Source organism: Sipha flava, unplaced genomic scaffold, assembly GCF_003268045.1.
Source record: "Sipha flava isolate LNK unplaced genomic scaffold, YSA_version1 129_pilon_pilon, whole genome shotgun sequence".
NCBI classification, from domain to species: Eukaryota; Metazoa; Arthropoda; class Insecta; order Hemiptera; family Aphididae; genus Sipha; species Sipha flava.
This window is the reverse complement of record NW_020271755.1, coordinates 118,256-139,636: the sequence shown is the minus strand read 5'-3', so window position 1 is coordinate 139,636 and position 21,381 is coordinate 118,256. Positions and strand designations below refer to the sequence as shown.

The 21,381-nt window shown below is 30.4% G+C and overlaps 3 protein-coding genes across 3 annotated transcripts; 1 reads left to right on the top strand and 2 right to left on the bottom strand.

The window, feature by feature from the left end:
• Positions 1-5,564: 5,564 nt before the first annotated feature.
• LOC112694418 lies at positions 5,565-8,395 on the bottom strand. Its single transcript, XM_025569871.1, has 9 exons — positions 8,206-8,395; positions 7,827-8,049; positions 7,553-7,756; positions 7,301-7,445; positions 6,898-7,243; positions 6,661-6,828; positions 6,238-6,450; positions 6,049-6,178; positions 5,565-5,916 (listed from the first exon to the last, which is right to left on the bottom strand). Exons 1-9 carry the CDS (start codon positions 8,213-8,215, stop codon positions 5,643-5,645), a joined length of 1,713 nt encoding a protein of 570 aa, XP_025425656.1. The 5' UTR covers positions 8,216-8,395; the 3' UTR covers positions 5,565-5,642.
• A 200-nt stretch (positions 8,396-8,595) lies between these two features.
• Positions 8,596-11,840, top strand: LOC112694420 (lipoyltransferase 1, mitochondrial). Its single transcript, XM_025569872.1, has 5 exons — positions 8,596-9,086; positions 10,490-10,924; positions 11,023-11,128; positions 11,195-11,386; positions 11,521-11,840. Exons 2-5 carry the CDS (start codon positions 10,499-10,501, stop codon positions 11,754-11,756), a joined length of 960 nt encoding a protein of 319 aa, XP_025425657.1. The 5' UTR covers positions 8,596-9,086; positions 10,490-10,498; the 3' UTR covers positions 11,757-11,840.
• Positions 11,841-12,390: 550 nt separating this feature from the next.
• Positions 12,391-20,674, bottom strand: LOC112694416 (carboxypeptidase N subunit 2-like). Its single transcript, XM_025569869.1, has 3 exons — positions 20,584-20,674; positions 16,306-16,718; positions 12,391-15,020 (listed from the first exon to the last, which is right to left on the bottom strand). The coding sequence occupies exons 2-3, from the start codon at positions 16,689-16,691 to the stop codon at positions 13,103-13,105; spliced, it is 2,304 nt and encodes a 767-aa protein (XP_025425654.1). The 5' UTR covers positions 16,692-16,718; positions 20,584-20,674; the 3' UTR covers positions 12,391-13,102.
• Positions 20,675-21,381: the final 707 nt, after the last annotated feature.

Sequence of the window (21,381 nt, the reverse complement as noted above, 5' to 3'; positions counted from 1 at the left end):
CAAACGAGGGTTTTTCGGATTGGAAAAATATTAATCGTATTTTAGATCACGAGAAATCGGCTGATCATAGAAATCATTTCTTACAATGGAAATCTCTTGAAAATAGATTAAAAAACTTTCAATGCATTGACGATAAATTACAAAAAGCGATTTTGCTAGAAAAAGATCGATGGCGTCATATACTTCGTATAATTTTAGAAGCAATTTTATTTTGCACAAAAAATAATTTAGCATTTAGAGGATCGAGCACAACAGTAGGAAATAAACATTCTGGTATTTTTCTAAATTTAATAGAATTACTTAGCAAATATGATAATATTCTAAAACAACATCTTGTAAATCATAACAAAGGAGCTATCAGTTATATATCTCTAAAAATACAAAATGGATTTATCTGTTTGTTAGGACAAACAGTTCGAAATAAAATATTATCTAAAATAAAAAAAGCAAAATATTTTTTTTTGCTGTTTGACTACACTCCCGACGTGTCACATAATGAACAAATGACTGAAGTGATTCGTTATGTTGATATTGACATAGGAAAAATTACAATTGAAGAAAGTTTTATAGATTTCATAAACACAGAGGAAAAAACTGGGTGGGGACGGGTTGGCTATGGAAATATTAACAAAATTAAAAGCTGATGAACTTGATGTACAAAATGTACGGGGACAGGGTTATGACAATGGAGCTAACATGTCAGGAAAATACCATGGCGTTCAGGCAGTCATATTAAATAAAAACAATTTAGCCACATTCATTCCATGCGCTGCTCACTGCCTTAACTTAAGTGGCGTACATGCAGCATCAGCTAATGTTAAGGTACAATTTTTTTTCGATGTGATTCAGAAAATATATACGTTTTTTGTCAAATCAACTACTCGATGGAAAATTTTAATGGATACATTAAAAATTTCATTGAAAGGTCATTCAGATACCAGATGGGCTTCAAAAGCACAAGCTGTTAAGGCCATGAACTCCCAAATAAAAGAAGTATTTAAGGTATTACAAAATATTTCTGACTCAAAATTAAATTTGGAAACAAAATCAACAGCTAAAAATTTACTTCAATTGATCAATTTTGACTTTCTTTGCTTACTTAATATTTGGAATCAAATTTTAAGTAGTATAGATCGTGTTAATCAAGCTTTACAAAACAAAAGCTTATCGTTGGAAAAAGCTTCCAATTTGCTACTCGGGCTTAAAAATGCTTTGCAGGAAATTCGTGACACAACCATGGAAGACAATTTTACAAATGCTACAAAAGTTGCAGAAGAGTTACAAATATCGACAACTTTAAAGGAATCAAGAACAAAAAAAAGAAAAAGATTAGAACTTTATGAAACAGATGATAACGTAATAAATATTTCTACAGAACAAAACTTTCGAATTACTATTATAGACTCAATAGATATTCTTCTTACTCAGATGACACGGCGGTATGAAAAAATTATGGAAATTTCAAACGATTTTGAATTTCTTTCCGGTCATTCATTAACCAATATGAATTCACACGATTTGCAAAAAGCAGCTGCTGATCTAGGATTAAAATATAATGAAGATATAAATACTGCGGAAATAGTTGAAGAAATTAAAGATTTTAAACATGCAGTTTTATCAATTTTGTCAAGTATTGAATCAGTTACGTTTTTGGATTTATTACAAATAATTCACGATTATAAGCTTAAAGAATCGTATCCAAATATTGAAATTGCTATAAGGATTTTTCTCTCAATGCCCGTTACAACAGCTTCATGTGAAAGGAGTTTCAGCAAACTTAAATTGATAAAAACGTACTTAAGATCTACAATGGCTCAAGAGAGATTATCAAGCATGGCCATCATTTCAATAGAAACAGAAATCGCTTGTAAATTGGATTACGAAGAAGTTATTGACAAATTTGCCGACACAAAAGCAAGGAAAATATCGTTATAAATAATGATTATTTTATTTTTATTATTATTAATTATTATTTTGAAATACCTTATAAATAAATTTGTAAAATTTGAATTGATTTGTTTCCTATAATATAAGGTTGAGAATTATAAACTTGTGGCTAAAAATATAATTTCTTGTTTAGCTCGAAACCTAATTAAAAATTTACTGATTTTCCTAATCTTATTATTTTATTGAAAAATATTAAAAACTGTGAGTGTGTCACCCCCTCCCCCCATCAAGGGGGCGCATTACTAAAGTTCTGCCTCGGGATAAAAAATGGCTCGGTACGGCTCTGACTAATAGTGATAAAACGAATAGTTCATAACCAAACAATATTAGTATGATCAATAAAATTAATGAACTACGTGAACTTAAGAATAGTTCATTTGAACTATTCACTTGAATGAACTGTGAACTTATGAACTATTCACAGAAATGAACTAAACTTTCCATCTCTAACACACAAGACTATAGTCCAGCTCACGAAAAGTGAGCGCTGACATCAGCGATCCCCGTGGCCGTTTTGAACAATTGATCATCAAACCCGTTTGCCACGATATTTTAAATTGTTGATACCACTCTACAACATATAAATTACAATAATATTAAACACGTCTGATTAGTGATGGGCAAATACCCGGTAAATATAATTTCAAGTAAATACCCGGTATTTACCCGATAAATTGGATAAATTTATTTGTAATGCTAAAACCAATCCATTGGTATCATAATACTTTTTTATGATTGTTTCCTGACATTATCATGTTTTTCCAAGACTGATGATTAGAGTACATATATTATATTTATGAAGTTTTTGTTCATTTTATTCATTTTTAATGGGGAAACAAATAACTCTAAGAATTTAAAAACTAACCAAAACGCTTCAAATTTTAATATGAAATTTATTTAATAAAAATAATTATTTTTGACAGTAAAAAAAAAATATTTACCCAAATTTTTGGTAGGTAAATATTATAGTGGGTAAATACCCAAAATATTTACCCACGGCACATCAGTACGCCTGGTACGTACTACAAAACGGAGAACCCCTGGATCTGACAATATTTAGACCCCACCCATCGACCTTGAACGTTCACTTTTCGTGAGCCGGACTGTAATTACAATTGTCATTTTTCGTGAGCTCAATATAGTTTGACATTTATTTAGTTAACAGTGTTAAAATATTTGGTCTGCTTTTGGTGTTCAAATTAATAAATATACATAGTTTCTTTAAATAATATTATTTTTTAATTATTTAACGTTTAAATGCCTTTTAAAAATAATGACACTCGTAGTCAAACCAAAAAAGTTATTTTTAATGTGTACAATTATTTAAAAAAATTGGCTACTTCAGATGACGTGGCCTTAAATAAACATTTTAAACAAACTCAAAAAATTACTGCCGACGCGTGTGGTGTATCTCTTATGACAGTAAGACGAGTGTGTGCAGAAGGATCAACTACCGACGATATCTCGGATTCATCACAACCTGGACCGTCATTTAAATCACCGCCAAAAACGTATAAACGTAAAAAGTATGCCACAGAACTGGACGATTTTGATAGCGATGTTGTACGAAGAACAACATAGAGAATTAATTTTAGAGCCTATTATTCTCACAATACGACCAGGTGACAGCAGTAGTGATGAAGACGATATAGTATGTATATACCTACTTTAATTTAAATTATTTTTTATTTGTGTTTTTTAATATATTTTTTATGATTAAATCATGATTAGTTTTGGAAATAAAAATTTTAATGTCTGTATTTAAAATAGTTTATGCAATTTTTCTCAATCATTACATTCATAAATATTTTTAATATTATTAATTGTAACGTATATGTTGTGTAGTGGTATCAAGAATTTGAAAAATAGCGACGAACGGCTTTGATAATCAATGATTAAAAACGGCCACGGGGATCGTTGATGTCAGCGTTCACTTTTCGTGAGCCGGACTGTAGTCAAGATTCTACAATTTGTTCAGATTGAGTGTCCAAACTCACGCATGTCTACCGAGAAGTCGATAACGGTCAGAAACCCGTCGACATCTAGACGCTCTATCATGGGTGCCCGCAGGGGGGGCCAAAGGGGCCATTGCCCCTACTGGAAATTTTTGTTTTAAAACTATTGTTAATTTAATACCACGCATATTGTAACATAATTTTAATGAGATCCATTTATGAAGTTTAGTAAAATTTATTATATTTTTAGGTATTCTAAAATGTATAATCTTAAACGTATTTATTTGTTTACAATGTTTACACATGACTGCATACCGCTTAAGACTATAAATTCTCCCGAGTACCGATTTCTATGGTATTTGATTTTGTTCTCATATATTTTTAGATACACTTTGTGACCCTTAGAATTTTAATCTTGCCCCGGGTGGGATTTTATCCTGCGGGCGCGCTTGCGCTCTACGATTCGTTGCCATTGTTCGACCACCATCGTTGTTTATCTAAGTCAGTGACTGCCGCCTTGTATACAGATAATTATTAAAAAAAACCTAGTTTTTCAAAATAGAACTATAGCATGGCGTTACGAAATGAGTGGTAATACAATTCACCATGTATAACAGCGTCGTAACGCGTCGCCATACTACTAACGTTCTTGGTGGAAAAGACACATGCACAGTAAAAACTAGTTTCCGTCCAAGTGACTGTGCACTGTTTTTCTGAATAGACAATAGTCGACACGAATTTGTCTTGGTCTCGATACTAATGTCGTTTTCCAGTCTCAAACCTATATCACAAGACCGTAGGTGATCTCAAATGGACAACACCCCGAGACTTTCTCTCGAGATTTAATCTCAAGTGGACACCTAGCATTATCTTACTCGTACTAAAATTTCTATACGACATAATTTTTTTTATTAATATTATAGCACAAATATTTATTTATTCTTATTTTACTACACACAATAGTTTAAAAATTATCTATAATATAAAATTTTTAAATGCCACCCCAGACGTGCGCCTATGTCGTCTACCCCTTGAACCGGCTCTGGTTGCTGTATGTTGCTTTAGTGTGGACCCGGACTTACAAAACTTTCAAACCACGATGAAAATACCACTGTGCGTTCAGTTGAATTTTTTACTAGTAATTGCTATTTATTAGTAGGTTTGTTATTACCACCCGATTTTACAATTTCGTTTAAATTTGGATTAAAGGACGCTAAACCAGCGAAAATACCATACAAAAATATTACAATTTTGTTCCTACGGCTTACTGAATGGTTTTAGACCAAAATACCTTGATTAAAAGTTGTAAAGGAGAGTTATATTGGATGACGTATAAGACTCGATTTTTGATATTTAAATTTTTTATACCAATTATTCACAAGTAAAAAAGTGAAAACAGAAAACGCAAAACGATTTTATCGATTTTGAGAATGAAATATCAAAAATCGAGTCTTAAACGTCACCCAATATAACTTTTCTCTAAAACTTTTAAGATATTTATTTATCCCCTATTTTGAATTTTGAAATCTGGCAACCCTACCATAGATATTATTGATTATAAATACAATATAGTATTTATAATCAATGATATTATACATATTTTATAAGTACTTTAAAGAAAGAAAAAAAATGATTCACTGTATTAAATGTAAGCCATACCAATTATTTTTCTAAATATTATATTTTATATTATCTAACAAAAATCTTACAAGTAAATTTTAATAATAAAAAAACTTCATACTAAACATTAGGGTAATACATGTCTTCAAATCGTTTTGATCTTATTCTTCGGCCAAAATCTCTATACTTGCGAGGTATGTATGGTCCATAATGGTCATCGAGTCTTCTCTCGTTCAATGGATCTTGATCAAGTTCGAAGAAACGTCTCCTAGCTTCCATACCTCTGGTATCAAATTCAATCTTATAAATACGTTCCCAATCATAGATTTCAGGCACAAGACGATGTCTAGGTCGATGAGATGTTAAGACCCGATGTCTGTTGTGTAACCACACCCTATGAGAAAAAAAAAATAGTTTATACAAAAAGCACAAAAATGCACTTTATTTTCATTAGCATATCAATAAAAAAGTATAATATATATTGTTTTACTATAAAAACAACACAAAACATTAAAAATTGATTTACCTTCTTTTAACATCTTCTATGTTGGCTACTACTTGTTCTTTACCTAAATATGGACACATTTTGTGATCTCGTGCTTTTGGCACATTCATGTAACAGCTTAATAGATTTTTTAACACATCATCATTCCAACCTGCAAGAAATATATTTTATAATTATTAATTTCTTTACTATAAAGAATTGATTACATACCAACAATGCAGTTGTCTGTGACTTCATGGAACAATTCATTAGATTTCGTTCCCCAACAAATATTATTGGGAGCTATTGGACTCATATTTTCATCATTGCTTTTAAAGAATCTTATAGTATTTAACTGATACAAGTAAAATGAAAATGTTTTACCATTTGTAATAATTGATTGATTGACAAAGGGGTATGTGATTTCATTGCAAGTTGTAAAACCTAAAAGAATAAATTAAGAACGTACAATTTTTGAACTGTGCGAAAAGAATATAACAACCCTTTGAAAGTGATTACTTGGGGTTTTAAATTTATAGCAATGGATATTCTACTCGACATCAATTGAGCTATTTTTAAATTTTAAATTATTCATAATTTAGGTATCAAAGGAAATTATAATAAAACAAATAAAACAAAAAAATGTTATAATACCTTGATAAGTTGCTTGGCCTAGTAGCCATGCAAACGATGCTAGTATTGCTTGAGCATGTACTGCTTCTTGATGCTCAGATTCACCAAAATTAGGTGGTCGATGTTCTAAATATTCATTTGTAAGTATAGACAATAAACCAAACTTTTGTGGATCGTTAGGCCAAAAACCTTTAATACATTTAATTTTTATAATTTGTCAACATTTCTTTTGCCCAATACAATAAATACTTTACTAACCAGGTATAGAGACACCATGTTTTCTATCACAAGGTAATTTAAGATAAATTTGAGGATCATAGTCATAATTGGGTATATGAAACTCTTTGAACACAGTCTTTACAACATTAGAATCAGGAGATGGTGGAGCAGTACTTGGTAACCATTTGTCTTGTGGAACTGGGGATAACGGTAAACTATGCCGCACTTGAATTATAGGTCGACCAAAATAATGTATCCATCTATCAACAGGATCTTCTAATTTTTCTTGAGAAACATTTTTTTTCTTTCTCATTTCTTTGTCTTCTTTAGTAGCTGCAAAACCATGTACATTCCAAAATCCTTCAATCCGAGGTTCATAGTCAATCTGAAATTGGAATCCAATCATTAGAGGTTATTTAATTTGATACTTATGTACACATACCTGAGCTTCAAATAAATGTGGATAATCTGCTGCAAGATTGGCTAAAAATATACGATTCACTTGTTCAGCTACATTTTTAGCTAATTCATTTTTTTTCTCAGATTCTTCATAATTTTTATCGGATATTATTTCTTTTCCTCTACTCCTAATAAATTATTCAAAATGTTATCTTTACACACACACACACACATATATATATATATATATATAATCATATATTTACTAATTTAACAACGATTTCTTGTAACTTACATGTTTCTATTAAATTCAAATACAAGGCTATCTTCAAGCTGTGGTTTAATGCGTTCAATAAATTGTTGGCAATCATCATTCGAAAGTTGATTAGGAAGAGTGTCTACTTCATAAATTTTGGTTTTGGTTATGGTTTGTGCAAAAGGCAAGAAGTCATAAGGCAGTACTTTGTCTTTAACTACAAATGATTGCCAACCATAATATCTAAATACACAATGAATTAATGTCTCTCTGCAGATCAATACAGTTGTAATATAAAGCGAATGAACTGAACCTGGGCATATTGATACCAATAGTTTTTTCTTCAATTGTACTAAGGTTACGTATTTTTTCGTGTGCATAAATTTCATTACGCATCTCAGTTGACTCAGGCGCCAAGTCCAAAATAGGTGGATACTCGGCACGGTTTTCTTGCTCATAAACGCAAGCGGTAGTGACCGATCTCCCGAGAGCATAATACGGAGCATTTTGTTTAGGAATTCGAACGGCCCACATGGCTGCACGGAGAAGAGATTGAAAAAAAAAAATTAGTGTTGTAAAAATATGCACATAAATATTGATAATGACTGTTTCCCATTGTGAACGATTGTAATCTTGTCTATTAAACGAATCCCGTTGTGAAACGGAAAACGAAAACTACTTGGAATGCTTACCTCTGAGCATAAAACTTAAAGCAGACTTCCACACTACAATGTTTCGCAACGTTCAAACCGATGTCATATATAACATATTTTTAATACGTTAAAATTGTTTGAAAACCTCCCGTGTCGGTTTTAAAACGATTGAAATTGAAAATAAATGAACAAATAATATAACAAATCATTAATTTTACATTTCAGAAATACCGATGTCTGATATCACAAGACGACATTGATTGCCCATGCCGGTATCACCGCGGTTGTCATGTGTTAGGTTATTGTTTTTGGGAAGGAAGGGAGATTATTGTTATCGAGAGGTTTACTATAGTTCCTAAGATATACAGCGAACCTCTATACATGATAAAATAATATTTTATCATGCCTCTATAGATCTACGGGTTGAACGCCCGTCGTTGTTGGTCGTCCGGAGCGATGAATTAAAATGTTAAACATGAGTTCTTGTTTAATCAGTGGTTCGAATTCGCCCGATACGAATGGCACAGAAACTGTTCGTCTTGTCCACAGTGTTATCGCTTAAACGTTATCACGCGGCCCATGTCAAACGATAGGATATCATGTTTTTGAAAATCTCGATTTCGTTCAATTCTCCGCTTTGGTTTAACGTGTTCTGTAACAATTAACATCACTCGGTTTTAATGTAATACTGCAGAGAGTTCAAAATCTGTTCTGCGAGCTTACGTTCATTTTAGAGCCCGAGATCGACACTGTTGTCGAATTCCCCGGCACTAGTGCGCGATCCATTGACACTCGCTAGACCATGTTCAGTTCGTCAACACGTATTGACTGTTCGAAAATAATATTGTTCTTAAACGCGTGATACGTGAGATTTCGGATAGGATCATTCAGCTTGTCAAGAAGATATATTTGTTTTCGGGGTACGTTGCTTTGAAATCGTTGCTTAACAGAACCATTTGTATTACTTAGATGTATATATGATAACATTTGTGGGCTACTGCAACAAGACTCATTTAATTTAATCGTTTTTCATGTTCTTTGTTATTATGCTACTAACAGTTGAATTTGTTTACATAAATTATGTACTTTTTTTTCCTCGTGCTTCGATGTGTGTAATTTATCTTTGCGTACCAAGTGTTCAGTAATAACAAAGATTTGCTACTGACAACAGTTATGTTTATAAAAAAACAAATTATTAAAACGATTAAGTTATTATGTTAATGGTGCTGATAAACTGTTACGTGCATACAATTGTAATTATTGTAAAAAAAATTTAAGAATTAGTTAAATAACTGAATAATACAATTATTGTGTTGTTTACATTATTGGCTCATGACTTAATTCTCTAGTATTATGCAGTTTAAAAATAATTAAATTTTCAAACAATAATCATTATTTAATTAGGTTATCTAACTAATCAGCTTAAAATGTATACAGTTCTGTCCTTTAAATTTTAACTGTTATCATGTTGTGTTTTTAATAAATACCAATTTTTAGTGTTTATTAAATTAGTAAAATACATTATAAACAATGAAAAATTATTTTTATATGTACCTATATCAGAGTTGCCCAAAAAAATCGATCATGTGTGTTCTTAAAGTACATTTTCAATAATTGTTTTGAATTTGTATTTTATTTATAAATTGTAATTATATGGCTTGGTTAGTTTTTTCATTCGACATTTGAGATAACAAATTATGTATTTTGTTAATTTATGTTACAGCTAATTAATACTCTCCAATAATTAATACTTTACTCAATCTTTTAAAGAAAAGTATTTTCTTTCATATTTTTCTGCAACTCCAAATTGTTTCCTTTGCTTTAAAAAAATCTTTTCTTTTTTGCAGTTTTAAATAATTCTAATTCCACTCAAAACTTAATATTATTACTATGAGCGATTTGGCTTAAATTATTATTCACTCATCAAATTTTTCAGTAATTTTAAACACCTTTAGTATTAAACATTTTATTTTAATTTATTTTGTGATAAAAATAATTTTTCTTTTTGTCTTAAGCTGAATCAAAGTTCAACCATTTAGTAATCATCAAATTAAAATTATAATACTATTAATTTGACAAATGTACTAAATCTTATATTATTACAACAATATAAAATTTAAAATAACCTTGGTATTATCTGATCAGCAAATGGTTCTTTAAAATCTGTATTTCCAAGTATTACTGAAAAAAATGTATCCTAACTATTGTTGTTGTCTAATCAGTATTAGATGACAAAAAAATCAAGTGAAATGCAAAATGATATGCTTATAGGTTAAACGTAGATATTAAAATTACTGTGTAATAAATTTAATTTGATTTTTAGATTCCAATCATGATTTACATCGCTCGACGATTGTACTCGTCAGTTTTCGAAAAAACTGTTCAAATATCCAAATCAACAGATGTGTTTGAAAACCTAGCTTTAGAACACTGGTATTACCGATATTTCGACTTCACTAATAAACCCATGTTGCTACTATGGGTAAACATTAATTGTGTTGTTATTGGCCGACATCAAAATCCCTGGTTGGAAGTAAATTTTGATCCATCAATTGATGTGCAGATAGCTAGAAGGAATAGTGGGGGTGGAACAGTGTTCCATGATGATGGGAATCTGAACATGACATTTTTTACACACAGGGATGTGTACAACAGGAGAAGAAATCTTGAACTAATTGTAGAAACATTGAAAAACGAATGGGATATTGTAACCAAGATTAATAAACGAGAAGATATTGTAGTTGAAAACAAGTACAAAGTTAAGGGTATAAATATCAGTGCCATCTGATGAATAATAATGTATTGTTTTACCTCAGTTGTGTAACCTCATTTCAAAATGTAATTTTTGTATTCTAGGTATCAGGGACAGCCTCCAAATTGGGTAGACCTAATGCATACCACCATTGTACTTTATTGGTAAACTGCAATAGAGAATTGATGTCAAAGTTGCTGAAAAAAAAAGGAAGTGAATATTGCTTAATGTAAATCATTATCCAACTCAATATTCTATTAAACAATGCAATGTTTTAGAAAAATATCGAAACCAATGCCACGGTCAGCATACCGGCTGACGTATTGAATTTGACCCAAATTAACAATAGAGTGTCAATCAACAGATTAATGACTGTTATTGGTTTACAGTACCTGAAAACAATAGGTGACCATACTACAATAAATCGAGGATTTAATTATGTAATGCCAGATGAACATACATTCCCTGGTAAATTGTTTTGTTATTTTTTTATGCAATCATATTTAATAGTATAAAATATAATAGTGTACCTATGTATATTTCCAAACAATAACAGTGTATAAGATTGATTAAAACCGTAATTGTTTTTTCTTCATTATCAGGATTGAATGCTATTAAAGATGAAATGAAAAGCTGGGAATGGCGATACGGAAGAACGCCCAAGTTTAACATAACTATTAAATTCGATGAACAATCCGTTATTTTGTCTGTGAAAAATGGTATAATTGAAAATGTTTCAACAACGTGTGCTGTAAGTTTTAATAACTTTATAAATAAAAAATTTAATGTGAATGTTGTTGATGAAATAAAACAGCTTTTAAAAGTGATAAAAATATAATTTTATACTTAAAAGTTTTATTGCCCTTATACTTAGTTGTATCAATATTTCTGTAGACAAATAAATGTTGTGTTGATATCTAAATTTTTTTTTCCTGTTACTCTGTAATAATCTATTTCATATTCTTTTGCAGTATTTTATAGTTCATAAAAAAAGAAAAAAAACCATTAAATTATCCAGTAGATAATATTATTTTCCTGTTTGCTTGACTTGCAACAATGTGTTAAATTTGGTAGTAATTCAAAACAATATATTTCATTGAATAAATTTGTGAGGTAATGTTGATTGATTTGATATTATATTTTATTTTTTTTAAATAAATACAAAACAAGAAACATACCAAATTAATATTTATGTTAATAAATATAATATTAAATATCTTCAAAATTATAGCTATAATTATAATTTGAAATTGTAACCATGAAGAATTTGTCAATTATATGTTTGTGCTACACTATTATAATATGGATAACTATTAAAGAAAATGTCTATAGAGTTTTAACTTATCACCACAATCATCAGGAAGAATAATGATAGGACAAAATACTATATACCATTTTAATATGAAATATAGTTACAAATCATTATACTAATTTAATAAGATATACATTTAATTTAATAGATACAAATATCATAACAAGAATAATGAATATATATTTTGTCTAGGTACATCTAAGTATTCTTAGCACTATTATATAAGGTAAAATGGTAATATATATTATAATTATTATATTTCATAAATATTATAGGTTTATAATATTTCTACAATGTGATTACAATAATATACGCCATACAATCGATGGCTAGAATTATAATCTATATGGTCTGAGGTTGTTGCTTTACAGAGAGTGTGCATAAATAATACATTAAAAGCTTATCAACTAGAATATTATACAATACACATTTGATCAGTCAATCCCAATAATAATTAAAATAAAATAAACAGTGAAACTCGACTAGTTGTCTATTGTTCATTTAAAAATGTGCAAGTTTATTATTACCCTGCACTGAATGACCTTGCATTAGAAATGAAGATATAAAAGTGAGAAACATTGCTTTTGATTGACTGTATCCAACACCATTGACAACCTATTATCATTAGGAACTTTTCTGCTAGGAAAATAAAAACTGAATCACAAAAATAAAAAATATTAGATAATAAATAATAATACATAAAATGATAAAGTTCCGAAATTCGAAGTATTATGAGAACTTATTCATTTTTTTTTTTTGGTACAGTAAAACGTGCTTGGGTACTAAAAAAATAAAAGAAAATAATGATAAAAAAAAATACTCGTTTAAAATTTGAATCTTAAAATAAGAAACTAGTTCTTTCTATGAGTTTGTCATTTTATTGTTCTGCGAGATACATTTTTAGTATCTTTAAATTGCACTACATCATCAGTTTCTTGAGAATAATCGCACGATATATCTTTATCCTTTTTTATTGTTTTTTCTTTGCGCTTCATTAAAATACTCATCATAACTATTGAAACTAATAATAAAACGGCAAAGAAGCTTACAAAAGGTAACCATTTAATTTGTGTTTCGTTCTTAATTTCTGATATCATTGGTTCATATCCATGAACTTCCCTAGTAACAATTCTAGCTGGTCTTGCAGCTACAGGACTGTGAGGGCAATTTGCCTCACGCACATATCTGGCCCACGTACGTTGTACGACGGTGGTAAGTTCTCTTCCTGGTCTTCTCAATTTTGCTTCTTTAATAGGAGTGCTTTTTGGATCGAAATTGCACACTAAACCTTTAGTTTTCTTGTTGTTAAGGTTAGAAGCTATTGACTTTGTTGAACCGACCAACACTCCTATATTTCCTTTAGATGATGCAGCCCATTCCCACATATCCACAACATAGCAATCGCATTTCCAAGGGTTGCCAACAAGTTTTAATGACATTAGTTGATGATTATAACTAAATTTATCAGGTTTAATCGATGTTAGATTGTTGAAACTCAAGTCCAATTGTTCCAATCCAATAAGAGATTCTAAAAACTTGATGGAGCCTTCTTCATCATTCTTTAACTTATTGTCGTTCAACAACAATTGACTAATATTGGGAGTTGTTATGAAAGCATCATCGGGTAAATAACTCAAATTACATTTACTCAAGTCCAAATTCTTTAAGCCGGATAATTGAGGTGGCAATATTGGTCCTTCTTCTGGAACTTGAAGAGGATTTCCTGAAAGCCTTAACTCTTCCAAATCTGGGTAAGTAAAGTTATCATAGAACACTGTATCATTAAGACGGCTAAGTCCACAGTTATTCAATTCCAATACTTCTAAACGCGTCAGATTTTGGAATAAACCTGATTCAAGACTTTTAAGTTTATTTCCAGACAAAATTAGCGTTTTCAAAGCAGACATTTTTAAGAAAGTTGTTCTTGATATTCTTTGTAAATTACTGTAACCCATATCTAAATGTTCTAACGATTCCAAGGGAGATAAAAGTGCCGTAAAGGCATTGTTCAGCGGATTCCTAGAAATATCCAACTCTTGTAAGCTAGTGAATTTATGGAAAGTATTCGCGGGCAATCTTGTCAATCCGCAATCTCTTAATGATAACTTCACAAGTTTTGATAAAGGTGAAAGTGCTACTGCTAAGTCTGCAGCAGATAAATGATTTCCAGATAATATAAGTGTTCGTAATTTTGTTGCATTAGCGAATGCATCTTCAGATAAAGGTCCTTTTAAATGGCAATAGCTGAGGTCAAGAAAATCTAAATGAACTAAATTGTGACCCAAAGTAGTAGCCACATCGAGATCAGATAATTCGTTTTCGGCTAATACTAAACCTCTTAGCCAAGTATTATTGAAAAATACGTTTTCTGGTAAATTTGAGACGCCTGATTGTCTTAATTCAAGGTGTTCTAATCTTCCTAAATTACCCAATATTAGAGACCAGTCAACATGACTTTTGAGACTATTTCCAGCTAATTCCAAAACTGTAAGGTGTCCAAGACTACTGAATGCTACACTAGATATGTGCGTCAAATTGCAATTATTCAGAATTAAATGTTTCAAACTGGTAAGAGGATCAAATATGCCTGGTTCAATAATATGAAGAGGGTTTCCAGAGAGATCGAGTTTGCCTACACCACTGATATTGGAGAAAAACTGAGGTGATAGTTTTGTTAAATGACAATTTCCCAGGTAAAGGTACAGCAACGACTTGGAATACAAGAATGGCCCTTCAACTTGTTCCAGTGGATTTCCTTGTAATTCCAACGTAATTAATCCAGCACTATCTCTGTAACAAATGCAACAAAAGTTTAATTAGTTTTAAATTTTGAGTATTTAAGTATGTAAACATAATATGTAAGTACACAACAGTTTAATTCCTTGTTTGGTTTTTAAGATTTATACAATTCTTAAACTCCAAATATCAACTTATTTCTTTTAAAAAGGTGTTCATGTATGACCTTAATTTTTCATTTTGTGAAAAATATTATTTAAATATAAACAAACCAATATTTTTATAGTGCATAAAAGATTAGTTTAAAAGAAGATTAAGAAAACTAACAAGTCATAAATTTAATAAAAAAGTAGATATAAAAATTATATTCTGAGTAAAGCCAAAAATGTATCGATTTTACTATGATTTTTTAAAATAATTTAAACTTTATTTATTCTGTTAACTCATTCGTGTCGTAAATCTATCGAACAAATCTATTAGAGTAAGTATCTTATACAATTATGATTTTAGATGACTCTTTAAAGAGGTAGATTTTATATTTTTTCTGAAATAAAGAAAAACTAATAAATTATAATTTCAGGTTTTTGACTTATAGTTAGTATATGAGGTATAAATATATTCAAGCGAATATATGATATTTTACTTTGAAAAAGTAATTGGGAGTGTAACAATTATTTGTAAAAGTACTTTAATATATTTTAAAAGTGTTGTAAAATGAGGAAATACATCAGAAAAAATATAACAAATTTCACTATTGTTCATTACTTTTCCATCTTTAATGTAGGTACATTGTAAGACTTGATAAAAGTTGTTGCATAAAAATTATATAAAGAAAAATATAGTTTAATTCCTTATTTAACTTAAGATTTCTATCGTATAAATAATACCTAATGGCACTGATTAAAAAAAAAATAAAATGAAAATGGGAAGGTAAGTTTTAGCTACTTTATTTTTCTTCTGTATATCATATGTGTCTATACTATAAGCAAAAGGTATATAAAGATATATTTTAAATAACGGCAAGTTAATTTTATATATATATATATATATATATATATATATATATATATATATATATATTATACAATAAGATTAGATAAAATAATTTAAATTTAATAATTGTTCTTTTTCTGTAGCTATTTAAATGTTTTATATACGTCACTCTTAACAATAGAATTGACCTTGAATAGGCCGAAATGGAAACTGTGACTCAATTTGTTTAATTTAAATGATACGATTGAAGTTAAAAGCTATGATAAGACCTTGTACATATAAGTTGAAATCCTTTGTAGAAACGTTTTAAATAAATATAATACCAATAACCATATCTTCTACTTACATAAATGCTTCAGGATCAACATAATTTATCAAGTTAGATGATAAGTCTATATCCAGCAGATAATGAAGTCCGGCAAATGTTGTTTTTTGGATTTTTGTTAAAAAATTCTCAGACAACTGTAATGTTCTAAGTTTGATGTCGGCCGGGAATGGTTCTATTTCTTTTAGGAGATTTCCATTCATATTAAGTATATATACATTGCTGTCGAGTCCATCATATGGCATCGACGTCAAATTGCTTTCCGAACAATCTGTTACCCAATTGATTCTGAAAAAATGACAATCACAATCTTCTGGACAGTCAAGTTGTTCAGATAAAATGGCGTTCGTATTGCACACGTAAGACAGTAGTGCTACAAACACTATAATGGATTTACGTGTTGCCATGTCCCGACGGATTTTTCAATTCTACCTCTGAAAAATTAATTAATAATTGTATATCAATATTCATGTAAAGATTAAAGTACTAAGTAGTACAAATTATGACAGTAAATAAATGTCTTAAAAGTTTAAAATTACGACCGGATCAAATATGGAAAGTATAATTAAATAAATATTTGGTCAAATCAAATGTATAAAAAAAAATTTTGATGTTTTCGATTCATCAATCGTTTTTGTTTCATGTCAAGGCATTATCAAGGACCTGGCTCAAGCCTAAAAACTAGTAAAAATTCTACATTCGTATTACGCTCTCCAAATATTTGTAGAACATCATTTCACCAACAATTGAATGCACTAGGCACGCCCCTGTCATATACGGACGTCGAAATTATTATTGATTTAATTAAACTTGGCACGCCCTGTGTGAATAGTAATTGTCCGACGCTATCGCAATATGAAATTTATGTTCTCAAATCTATAATATGATCAAGATACTATAGAGGATGAAATATTCCACACATACCTACCTAATTAATATTCTTATTGGAGTCATTGAAACAATTCTGATTAAGGTTTTCTTTAGAATAACAGGCAACAACCAATATAGAAAATATTTGTTGCTCAATAGCAATAGCTCAATTGAATACTGTAATATAATGTAGGTATTGATGCAATTTTTTTAAATTTGCATTTAAGAACTAGATACATCACAAAAAATATAACCTTCCAATTCATTTTCGGCTATTTAATTTAGAAAATCAGTCTAAATAATATAATGGACCGGATCAAAATATCGATAGACATATTGATTAGACTTATTACCGCTGATGGATGTCTTTTAGAACTTAGAAAAAGTATTGCTATCGATATAAAATTATGTTGATTTCTACGTGAACATTGTGAACGTGTGAGAGTTCATATGACAGTCACTTTAACGTCCTTGGCGTGTGCCTCTTTCCATCTCGCGTTTCTAATTGATTAATTAATGACGTGTGTATAACGATAAACTACATGATTTACAAAAGAATTTAAAATATACCTATGATCGAATATAGTCGATGAAAAACAATTGCTATTAAAGTGAAAGTATTAAAGAAGTCCCTGACAGTTTAAAACCATCGAAAATATTACATCGTAGCATCACATTAAAATTATATCACCCGTAACTGTTTACAAAATATTCTAATTCTATAATTTATTCTTGACATAAATTGTCAAACAGAAAAAACTGAAATTATTATTGGTTTCAGATATTTTGTTGTTAAAAGTAAAATCAGAAATGAAACATGTCATTTTTAATATAATTCAAAATCTAAAACTGCTAACGCTATTATACCTATAATTTATAAATAATTAATCCTTTGTATTAAAACGTTTCCATTTATTTATTTATCAGTGCTTATACCGAACTTGCAATTTTATAGGTATATACATTTAATAGTTAAAAATTAAAATAATTAATTAAAATACTCAGAAGGAAAAAGCATTTTTGTTCTTAATAATACCCACTTAAAAGGAAATTAAACATAATAAGTATATTTACATGTACCTGTATAATGTGAAATTGTTTAAAACATATTTTTGAGTTACATTATGTGAATTAATGATAGGCAGCAGTTAATGACATAATGAATTTGCGTACAAAAAATAAATATTTTTGATAATTTAAAACGTAATTCGGTAATTTGAAACTAAAATCAAGAGCTTAAACTATAAATACTTCCGAAAATTTAAAATATTTTAAAATTCTATTTTTTTGAGAGGATGTAAATGTTATATGTTATGTCGTTTTAAGACCTTAGAAAGAATTTATGAAATTATAAGCCGAGTAAAATGTTGAATTAATTGGATATGGAATTTACTAAGTAATATAATAACAATAAATGATTTCAATAGTTTCAAATTCTCATTAGACCTTATTCTATAAATAGTAACGTTGATAACTTTTGGAACGTTGACATAAATACAAAATATATGCAGTAAAGCTATATAGTGCAACAAAATAGTAATGTTCTTTTTGATAATAGATATAATTTAAATTTGAATAGCAATAAGTCTTGTATCAAGTTGTTATAAAAAAAAGTGTATGTTACATTTACTAAGATTTATGAATTGATGTAATAAGATTTAATTGTTTACATGTAAAATAATTAGTACGTAAATATTTATGTAAATTTGTATGTTTCAACTTATAAATTAATTTGTCAAAATGACGTGTCATTGAGTATACAAAATCAATCCAAACAATAGAATATTTCATTATAGATTTAAGTTTGGGATCTTAAACTAAAATATTTTCGTTTAAAATAAATAAACGAAATTATTGCCAAAATAAATTATGAAACTCAATTATAAAATTTTCGTGAACTTAACTTTATGAAACTTTATTTGTTATAATGAATGTAATAAGAATTAATTTTCGTGATAATACAGTATTTTGAGTTCAATACGATGCAATAGTAATAATTTATGAATTCAAATCAAAATTGAATCTCGTCGACGGTGTTTCGAATTGAAAAGGCATCATATAAGTTCACGGGCCGTGAATATAGGTATACACATTTTTTAACTTGTTATTGTAGTCTGATCTCGAGGACCTTGGTGAAATTAAATTACATCCGTTTGAAATAATAATAATAAAAAAAAACTCGCGCAACAAGTACATAATATACACGCACGGTATACATAAACATAATGTATTATAAAACACAGAAAGAATATTTTTATTGCAGTCAGCGAATAATACATTTTCCGGCACGTATCGACGTGCAATTTTTTTACGGGAAAAAATCGACAATTTATCTAACATCGTCAACCTCGGGTAAACGACGGCGGCGGCACGACAGTGGATTACGTCAGCTTGCGATGGAAGGCGATCGGTGCAGGTACAAATAAATTCCGAAAACCTGCGTGTTGAAAAAAAAAAAATCGTTTTCGATTTCACGTAGATCGCCGTGGCACGTATGCCCAATTGTTTTTATAGTTAATTAAATCGGACGAGGTCATCACCACTAAAGGTTTATAATATTTTATGTATTTGTACACTGCTGTATTTATTAGTTTACGACGTGCAATTATTGGCAAAACGTTTAACAAACGTTCACATCAGTTCTTTGGAAATTCATTGAACATGCATAAGAATATATAATGAAATAACAACGGAATCCCGTCGTCAATACAATTTAACTTCAACTATTATTAGTTATTACTACCTACATTCGGTTTTCGCTTATTCTTTCCGTGGTGCGTTTGACCTTTCGCGGTGGGTGTGCTTAGTCGCCACAGTCGTACACAACACGAAATATTTACAAGCCCTGATCACACGTACACGTTAACAAAATATTATTATTGTTATTGTTATTGTTATACAATAGTCGTCTTCATGGCAAAGTCGATGACGGTTGCAACACGCGCCAGGTTTGATATCAAATATTCACCTATGTGGAGGGAATGGAGAATTCGATTACGAAAAAACAACGATAAGTAAAAAAAATTACCTGTGAAAAAAAAATAAAAAAAAATGGCTCGAAACGTAAATCTCAACGAAGAAAAGCTTGTGCGATGACTACGTGGTTATATATCAGTAAATGTCAAGGGCTTTTCAAACGTATCGATTATTTTCATTATAATATTTTTTCCAGTACATACGGTGGCCCGGTCGTCACGTCTACAACGCGGCGGTCGTGCAGAGGGGGACGATTATTCCACCCCTTCAACACGCACCTGCAAGGCCGTCCGTTCTGTATTTGAAATGTATACAAGACGGAAAAAAATAAGAAGTTCCGACCATAAGATAGCACGGGGACGACGGTGTAGTGTTAATAATCGGTATCTTACGATGTGACCACGCAATAATTCAGTTTAATAATATGCTCTAAACGGCTGTAATTTGACTTACCCCTTTGCAGCGCGCTGCAATACTGGACGGTGGAGGTTCGAAAGTATTTGGTTCGGAGGACTGCTACCGGTTTGGCAAGGTGATAAAATGAAACACTCGCACGAAGTAAACAGAACTTTGTCGGCTATAAACTTGACGAACGAAACGTTCGCACCAAAGTGCGGTGCTGCCGCTGCTGCTGCTGCTGCTGCTGCGATTACCGCTGTTACTGCGGTTGCAACGTTTAGACTCTACTATGCACGGGGACACACGCACGACAACTGGTGGCTGGATAATGATTTCGGATTCCATTCTTTGAGCAGAACAAGTTGAATCAACGGGACCAGTGGTGGGGGTGGTGAAGTGGGGCGGTGATTACGCACGCGCGTGCCCGACTACCGCTCCCCTTCCCTGGCAACATTGGGGACGGGGTTTTCGCAATATCGCGCCGCCGCCGACAGTGTCCCGAACGTGACTCATATCGCGTACGCCTTATTATTAATATTATTATTAATTCGACAAAGAAAAACAAATTTTTTCTTTTTTACTCTCTATCTCTACTGATTTAAATAAATCTAAAAGATTTGTAGATCGAAAAAGGCGTGTTACATGTATGTAATTACAAAACGGAGCACTGTCACAGTTCTTTCACACGCAGTTTAGGCAAACTTTATTCGTCCGTTCAATGCTCAAGTATTCAATTACAATCGGCTACGGAAAAAATATTCAGGGATTCGAAAATCCTCAAGTAGCAGTAGATATGCATAAGGAAAAAATAACTTTTTTCCACAAGCCATACGAACACGGATGTTGTCTAAA

Bases quoted from the DNA above. Each gene is read 5' to 3' on its own strand.
- LOC112694418 (XM_025569871.1), bottom strand. The intron at 7,446-7,552 runs GTAAGTTACAAG...ATAATTTATTAG, and splicing joins TTTGAATTTAATAGAAACAT to GAGTAGAGGAAAAGAAATAA. The intron at 6,451-6,660 runs GTATTATAACAT...TTATTCTTTTAG, and splicing joins AGGCCAAGCAACTTATCAAG to GTTTTACAACTTGCAATGAA.
- LOC112694420 (XM_025569872.1), top strand. From the start codon at position 10,499: ATGATTTACATCGCTCGACGATTGTACTCGTCAGTTTTCGAAAAAACT. The intron at 10,925-11,022 runs GTTAAGGGTATA...TTTGTATTCTAG, and splicing joins TAGTTGAAAACAAGTACAAA to GTATCAGGGACAGCCTCCAA. The intron at 11,129-11,194 runs GAAGTGAATATT...ATGCAATGTTTT, and splicing joins AAAGTTGCTGAAAAAAAAAG to AGAAAAATATCGAAACCAAT.
- LOC112694416 (XM_025569869.1), bottom strand. From the start codon at position 16,691: ATGGCAACACGTAAATCCATTATAGTGTTTGTAGCACTACTGTCTTAC. The intron at 15,021-16,305 runs GTAAGTAGAAGA...CATTTGTTACAG, and splicing joins GTTGATCCTGAAGCATTTAT to AGATAGTGCTGGATTAATTA.